The sequence below is a fragment of the Barbus barbus genome, assembly GCF_936440315.1.
Source record: "Barbus barbus genome assembly, chromosome: 40".
Taxonomy (NCBI): Eukaryota; Metazoa; Chordata; class Actinopteri; order Cypriniformes; family Cyprinidae; genus Barbus; species Barbus barbus.
In genome coordinates, this window is record NC_136718.1 from 21114026 (window position 1) to 21121419 (window position 7394).

Consider the following 7394-nt stretch of genomic DNA (forward strand, 5'->3'; position numbering starts at 1 on the left):
CTTCTGAAACCACACACACACACACACATACACAAAATATTCCACCAATTTTGTATCGAAACTTAAAATTAAAACACAATACTTGGTCTATCAGTTGAGTAAATTACAATAACATTATCTGGAGAACAGAAATTATTATCTGGATCTGAAACAAACCGTTTATTTATATTCTAAATGTCACAAATGCCTTGACATTTATACAAAATTCTCAGCAAAATGAAGTGCGCTTTAATAAAATTCAATATTATCCATTATGAAATGAAGTACTGATGTTGACCCCCCCACCCCCCAGCACACGCGCGGGCACACACACTCCACGAGACCTTATTAGCAGGTCAAATAAGTCGTTCGAACTTGCTTGCTTTGGTAAATTAACGCTCACTCAGATGAGGGAGATGTCCGGCTATTGGCCAAGAGTTAGAGGGCACGTCATCCCCATCCATCACCGATTGAATGATTCTACAAGGCATGTCCCTGTCTAGATCGGTGCCTCCGTCCTTTTGCGCGCTATGTGTGGCGTCTGTGGATGGAGTTACTGTCGCGTCCATCCTCGGATGAAAATCTGGAATATATGATATGCGGTCATGAATTCTTATCAAGGGTTCAGGGACACAACGTCACTGTTCATCAAGGGCTATCATGCTACTGGACTAATGCGTCTGCATCAGGACCACGGAGCTACTGACTTCCCAGGCAGAGAGGAGGGACATGTCAACACCGAGGCGGATTTTCTTCGGTATCATTTCACGAATCTCAGTGCCACGGCCACAGGCGCGTGTTCAAAGCCCTGTGAGGACCCTGGCCGTGCTAACTCGACCAGACCCCCCTTCCCCCATAATCAAGATTTCTATAGACCAGTGCACCCCATCCGACCCCAAGTCCCCTCCTTCCAATGCTGTCGTGAGCAGGGTCTCTCCAGAACGGGCTTCTCGCCCTCCTCAGACACTTTAAAAACTTTCTCCGGCGCGCATTGTGAACTCAGCCCTGTCAACAACACACACCTCGATGTGCACACATGCGACGGCCCAGTGCTTCACCCTGCAGTTGAGGACACCAATAACAGATACGAGGCTCTAAACACATTCAATGAGACATTGCGAAGCGGAAAGACATTCGACTGGATGAGAGTGAGGAGAAATCAGTCCCGTACAGGTAAGCTGACCAGATTTATAGTTTGATGAACTTTTCTGCGGCGCACCCTTACAGCTAAGTGATGCACTGACCGATTGTAGTACTTTGGCCAGCATCTCTGCCTTTTTAGTTTTAAAAATCCTAGTGGCGTGATTTAAATATATAATGCTTATTTTGTTTTATAACAAACTCGTTTTTTTCTCTCTCTGACTGAAAGTAATGTATACCAAGTAGGACAAGAACTTTTCAGCAAGTGGAAATGAATTGGAGGTGGAGCTATGTGTGTGTACAAGTTTGGCTGTACTTGCAAAGGCCATTTAAAAAAAAAAATGTATCAACAAATACAGTGAAACATAATAAATTGTGAGAACATTTCAAGTGTTATGCATTATCTGACTCATTGCGTCAGCCAAATAATGTTTTACTTTAAATTTAACCATATCAACAGGTTTGAATAAACAGTTAGGTTTAGGGTTTAGCTAATACCTAAAAAGCTTAACGTGCATGAAAAATTAAATGTCATATGCTAAATTAGTTTATATATATATATACATGTGTGTGTGTGTGTGTATATATATATATATATATATATATATATATATATATATATATATATATATATATATATATATATATATATATATATATATATATACACACATATACATATATATACACACATATACATATATATATATATATATACATATACATATATATATATATATATATATATATATATATATACACATATATATATGCATGCCTGCCTCACAAAAGTAGCAAAAGTATTAAGCTGATTATTCCATCCTGTGCAGGTGTGGCACGTGTCAGGGCCAGGGCCAGGGAGTTTTTGCTTCACAAATCAGGCTGCCTGCCTGCTGAAAACCTTTAAAAATTTAAGGAGAGTATAATATATAAGATCTGCTCTGGTGCTTAAATGGGTCAGCAACAACATGCCAGGCAAAATTCCTCCATTTTTATAAATAGAACATTCCATTCTATTCTGAATGTTCATCCCCTTAAAAATCCTCTCATTGACAAGAAGCAGCCCAGACCATATTTAAAGGAGTCCAGCACCCCCTAGCTCTCCATTCAGAGCCAAATAAACTTCAGAGGAATACTTTTCCTCGACAGAGCCCTAAATCTTAATAGAGACCAATGTTTATATGCTGTAATTAATTTTCTATACTGAATGTAGGAAAATGTCTGTCAGAATCTCAACGTAATCCTTAACCGGAGTAATGATCGGATAGGTCTGCGTTTAATGCAGCTCAAATGTGAGTTACTTGACGTGCTCATAAAATGTCACGCTCAATGACATTTGACCTGTATTATGTCAAAGTATTTCATGTTTGTTGTGAGAGCTCTGCGTTAAATTGTGAATCGCTCGTCCCCCTCAATAAATCACAATATATGTAATAGGTTGATGGTAAAACCAAGAAGAGCCCTGTTTGATTTGTCATTTCCTACGAATCAGTAATACAGCATTCATATGGTTTCCAGACTGTCAAGTAGAAGAATGTCTGGTCAGGCCACACTGATGATCTAAAATAACTCACAGGCAAATATGTCAGCGAAAAGGTCATTTCGGGCTATATCACCCAGCGTATGAACAGCAGCTGTGGTCAGGAAATAGGATGGAGAGGCCTGTTATATCAAATCCCAAAAGCTTGAATGGTGGTAAGGCCAAGAGTTTACCATTTGTTTACTGTACTGGAGCTTCTGCTGTTTGTTTTTCTCCTGCCTGTCCACCCACATTCACCTAGAGACACAAGAAAGAGGGATTGCTTGCCATCAGGTACAATACATATTTGGAAGAAAGTTGGGGTCCAAACAACTTTGGATTTCCATTGACGTTTTTTTTGTATGTATACAGTTTGGAACGACATGAGCGTGAGTAAATGACGATTTCATTTTTGGGTCAACTTTCCCTTTAAAGAGGAGTATCTTTATAAGTTGTGACCTTCCCTCTGTGGTTAATGTGTTTGGATTTATCGCAAGCCTTATGGAGAATGCGTTGTATGATGATATATGAGAGGTCTGTCAACAAGTGCTTAAGATAATACTCACATCAACACAGCAGCCAAAGTCAAATGTTAAATGGTAGGGTGAATGTTTATTGTCTGCTCTGTTACTTAAGTTCATTATGACAATGCAAAAAAGAAAAGAAAAAAACTGTTATAGGGAAAAGAGTATTAAAGGGGTAGTTCACCCAAAAATCTAATTTTGGTCATCTGTACCTGTGTGGCTTTAATTTTTTTGCACAACACTGGAACTCATCGAGACAATTTTCAAAATGTTTCCTCAGAAGAAAGAACTACAGTTTTGGAATGCCACGAGGCAGCGTAAATAATGGCAGTGTTTTCATTTTTAGATGAACTATCCCTTTAAGTGAGAGATTCCATGCATTGTGAGGGTTATTGTTCTTACTGGGCAACATCAAAATGTTTCCTATACTCAACATGAATAAAAGCAGAGTGAATAAAAGAACAGAGTGTCTGACTGGATCCCCCCAGTACAGTGCACATAGTCCCCGTGCGTCATTCTTCAATTATACCCTGACAGCACCTGAATTACTGTGGGCTGGATGCCCAGATGACTGAGGCAATCTGTATCGATCCCCCACCCCCAGTTCCCCTGCTCTCTTTTAGGCTTAGTGGGCCACGTCATCTCTCTGGCTGGCTGGCCATTTCCAAGTTTGCAAGTCATTGCTCAAATGTTTCGTTTGATTCCTTTATGCCTTCTGGCGACTGCCAATTCTATTATCCAGTAACTCATTCATCAGTGTTTTCATGCACACTTTTTTTATTTTCTAAGGAAATTGCTTAATTACTTCATATTTGTCAGTGAATGCACTGATTGTTAGAATGTCCCTTGTGAATATTAGCGGTGACCCTACAATTGCTTTTTTCACCTCACTGTTTACTTTGAATTGCACGGCGAGAGCGAGATAAAGATCGCTCTCGAAATCAACTGTATAATCAACTGTTTGTGCTCTGAGCCTGAAGAGAAAGAGTGAGGGCTTGCTATTAGTGACACGTAGAGTTTATTCAGGCTATTGGAAAGCCTTTTAATTGACTTCATGCAAGAAAATACAAGAAAAAAAGCTAATAAATGCGCAATGTTTTGGTTGCAAAAACAAAAGCAACTCTTTTAGCCAGATATTAGGCCTTTTTTGTTATTGCAACCAAAACACTGCAATTATGTGACTTTTGTCTTTGTATGTCCTCCGTCTGTTCAAACTGTAGGTCCTTGACTGCAATGACATGACTACAAACACACTCACACACACTCATACACATGGTGTGCAGATGGCACAGAGGTTAGAGAGACACTTGCAACTGTAGCAGTATGTGAGGGCTCAATGCGTCTCTATCACTCCAGGGGATTTTCCCGTCTGACCCCTGTGTGTGTGCCGTAAAGGAATGTGCAACTTCCTGTGTGCTTCCAAAAGCAAACACCACAAGCAAACAACAAAACATGAGCTTGATTTCCATTAAAACAGCTGTTAGTTGACTAGCTCGGTTAAACTGCAGATTTAATGCTATTCTAAATTAACAAAGAAAGGCAGGTTTGGATGCAGTTGGTTTTCAATTAATTTGCAGGGCGTACTAGGTTGGGCAAAGTAGTCATGTAGCACCAAACTGCAAAGCAGCATCTTTGGCAGATTTTTATGCCATGCTGTGATGGACAGTGCGTCTGGCCCCTGTCCTGCAGTCATCTGTGAGGTGTAAACAGACAGAGAGTCCACTACTTAGCTCATACAGACAGGATCTCTGCATTCAGGTGAAGGTCATGCAATCACACTCATTCACTATTAAACATACATCCTGGAAACCCTGCAAATAAAATTTCTGCAATTGAAAACAAAAATGTTCAATCAAAATGAACTGCTAAAGGTTGCGCTTGCTAAGTCTGTAAGAATATATTTTAAATATATCTAAACAAACTCATCAAAATTGCTTTGACTTTACTTTCTCTTACAAAACAGTACAAATATCTTAAACTTAATGTAAAGGCATATTTAGTGATCATACTGGTTCAAATATCACTGTTAATCAGTCGAGCAGACTTTGACACTGCATTCTATGTTTTTAGAGAGGTCTTTTAACATAATTATTTAATATTCAATTATTTTAAGACAGTAGGGCACAATATGATTTTAATAGTATGTCACTTTACCTTATATAATTTATGCACAAATTTTACATTGATAACGTTTTGTACATAAGAGTAGATAATTTGGTTTCCAGTTGCGCGGCTTAAAATAAAAAGCATCATTAATAAATGCCAATAAGAGTTTATATGCATATTTAGCAATTGTGTAATTGAGTATATTAACAGTGAATTAAAAACTGACGCGTTTTCTTTAACGTGTTTTTTCAACAATTTTAAAGCTGACATTTGATTCGAAACACTGTCATTCTGTTTTAAAATATTATAAATTTTTGTTAAGCTGTACAAATGTAAAATAGCATGCAATGATGTTAAGAACTTCATTTTACAGTGAATCTTTATTCGCTTGCTTGTTAAAAATATGTTTTATTCATATTTATTGCATTGCCTTCACAGCTAAGATATATCTGGACCCGGAGCTGAAGACGGACCACGGACGAGATCCTGAGGAGGACCCCTCGAGTGGAGCACCACGAACAAATTTTACAACCAAACAACTCACAGAACTGGAAAAGGAGTTTCATTTCAACAAATATCTGACTCGAGCTAGACGGACAGAGATCGCTAACAGTGTCCAGCTGAGCGAAACACAAGTGAAGATCTGGTTTCAAAACAGACGCATGAAACAGAAGAAAATGCTGCGGGAAGGCCTGTTTCCAGGACTAATGCTGATTTCTGGGTGTGATGAGGACTCGAAAAAAACTGACACTTGTTCATCTCCTGACAAAAGATCATTTCTGGTAGGGTAAGATTGTGGGACGGCTGCCATAGGCTAAACTATAAAATCTGATCGATCACTTGATAACAAGAGAGTGAACGATTAAAATATATTTACACACCCAAAATGATAAATAAATATTTATGTGTAGATACAACCGTTTAAGAAAATAAAGCAGTTACTCGCTATGGTAGGCTAAAATATTGAGTTCACTAACCTGTTGAGGCAAGCGGAGAAATCTTGATTTAATTAAAATGCACTTTATAGGTATTATTTTAAAATGTTAGAATTGTTTATATGCTATAAGTTTTTTTTTATCATTCTTAATCTGCTCCTGTTATTAAAGATAAAAAAAAAATCGTTAATATTAATAATCTCATCAAGGTCGAAAAATGAACCAGGGTTTAGGGCAAAAGTGTCACGACAAGCGACAAAAATGCCCGAAATATTTTAAACATAGAAAAATGGGGGGAAATACAAGGGAAAAACTTTAAAATATTTGATCTAAACTACTTATATTAGCCTATCACAGGCATATCTAGTTAGTATGGGTTTAAAATATTTGACTAAAATGTACAGCGTACAGCATGACACACAGAAAATGTCCTCACAAAATTAAAAATGCCCCGGAGGCAATTATCGCTTATTAAAAAAAATTACAATTTCTGACACTGGTCTCATCTGATTATTATTCCTGGCTTTAAAACAAAATCGTGTTAACTGGTTGTATTCGTCAAAGCATCTCTAAATTATAATGCATTTATTTAAAATTTTATAAGCAGCGAAATGAATATCTGAGCAAAAGTATTTTTTATTACATTAGCTTACTCTTTTTTTTTTTTTAAGTATGCGTGGACTAAAACATTCTAACGTGCATGTATGCGAACAGATTTAGTTTGTTAAAAATCTAAAGATGCACATCTAATATTTAGACGTCAGGCTGCACACATTTAGAAACACTCAACAGGTTTGCTGCTGTTTCCCAGACATACTGTGTCTGTCATATTCATGCTGCTTGTGCTTTTATCTGCAAATAAAGAGCGCCGCAAGATGATCGGTGATACTCGTCTTTCTAAATAATGGCGAAAAGCTGTCAACGTACAAAGTGCCTCCACTTAGCCGTGTATTTTCACCAATTTATTGCTGGAAGAGGTTAAATCGAGTGCCACGGGTTGAACCTTCTGATACCAACTTCTCATTTTGATAGCATCAAAGCAGTGCATTGAGAACCAGAAAAACGGTGGAGGAATGAAGTGGGGCTTATTGTGATTATTTTTTGGCGTAAACACGTTTACATTTTGATTGCATATAGATTCGGAGTGTATTTTATTCAGATGGCATACTTTATCAAAATAAAATGCTTTGG

The 7394-nt window shown here is 37.8% G+C and overlaps 1 protein-coding gene across 1 annotated transcript; it reads left to right on the plus strand.

Annotated features, from left to right (window-relative positions):
- Positions 1–584: 584 nt before the first annotated feature.
- Positions 585–6059, plus strand: hoxc1a (homeobox C1a; the record flags this gene model as incomplete). Its single annotated transcript, XM_079400395.1, has 2 exons — positions 585–1152; positions 5707–6059. 2 exons carry the CDS (start codon positions 585–587, stop codon positions 6057–6059), a joined length of 921 nt encoding a protein of 306 aa, XP_079256521.1.
- Between the last annotated feature and the right edge of the window lie 1335 nt (positions 6060–7394).